This window comes from Myotis davidii, unplaced genomic scaffold (genome assembly GCF_000327345.1).
Source record: "Myotis davidii unplaced genomic scaffold, ASM32734v1 scaffold875, whole genome shotgun sequence".
NCBI lineage: Eukaryota > Metazoa > Chordata > Mammalia > Chiroptera > Vespertilionidae > Myotis > Myotis davidii.
The window spans coordinates 1,633,128-1,633,529 of NW_006286244.1; the positions used below are offsets into that span (position 1 = coordinate 1,633,128).

Below are 402 nucleotides of genomic sequence, written 5' to 3' on the forward strand. Positions count from 1 at the left end.
GGGGGTCACCAGGCCCTGCCCGCCCTCTAGGGCTAAAAAAGTTCCCCTTAAGTCAGGTTCTCCAAGTGGCGATAGTGGCTCCCCCGATGCCCCCCAATTGCAGACTTGCCTTGAGGCAGAGTCATCTGATGGCCCTGAGCTGGTCAGGTTCCCACAACACACCACACCTCCCTCTCCCCCCACATCCCCTCCGTCTCCCTCCCGGCCCCGCGGCACACGCCCCTGACCAGCGTGTGCTGCAGGAATGGGCGCTGACCAAGGAGAAGTCGGTGAAGCACATGGACCTGTGCCTGACGGTGGTGGACCGGACGCCCGGCTCGCTCATCAAGCTGCAGGGCTGCCGGGAAAATGACAGCAGACAGGTGCGCTGCCCGCCCTGTACCCCCCCGCCCCCACCCCCAC

The 402-nt window shown here is 65.4% G+C and overlaps 1 protein-coding gene across 1 annotated transcript in view; it reads left to right on the forward strand.

The window, feature by feature from the left end:
- The window catches only part of GALNT2 (polypeptide N-acetylgalactosaminyltransferase 2), a 23,012-nt gene that overhangs the window by 16,067 nt on the left and 6,543 nt on the right, over nt 1-402 (forward strand). The window contains exon 8 of the mRNA XM_015560013.1: nt 243-362. Within this exon, the coding sequence (XP_015415499.1) occupies nt 243-362 (120 nt within the window). The remainder of the gene's footprint in view (nt 1-242; nt 363-402) is intronic.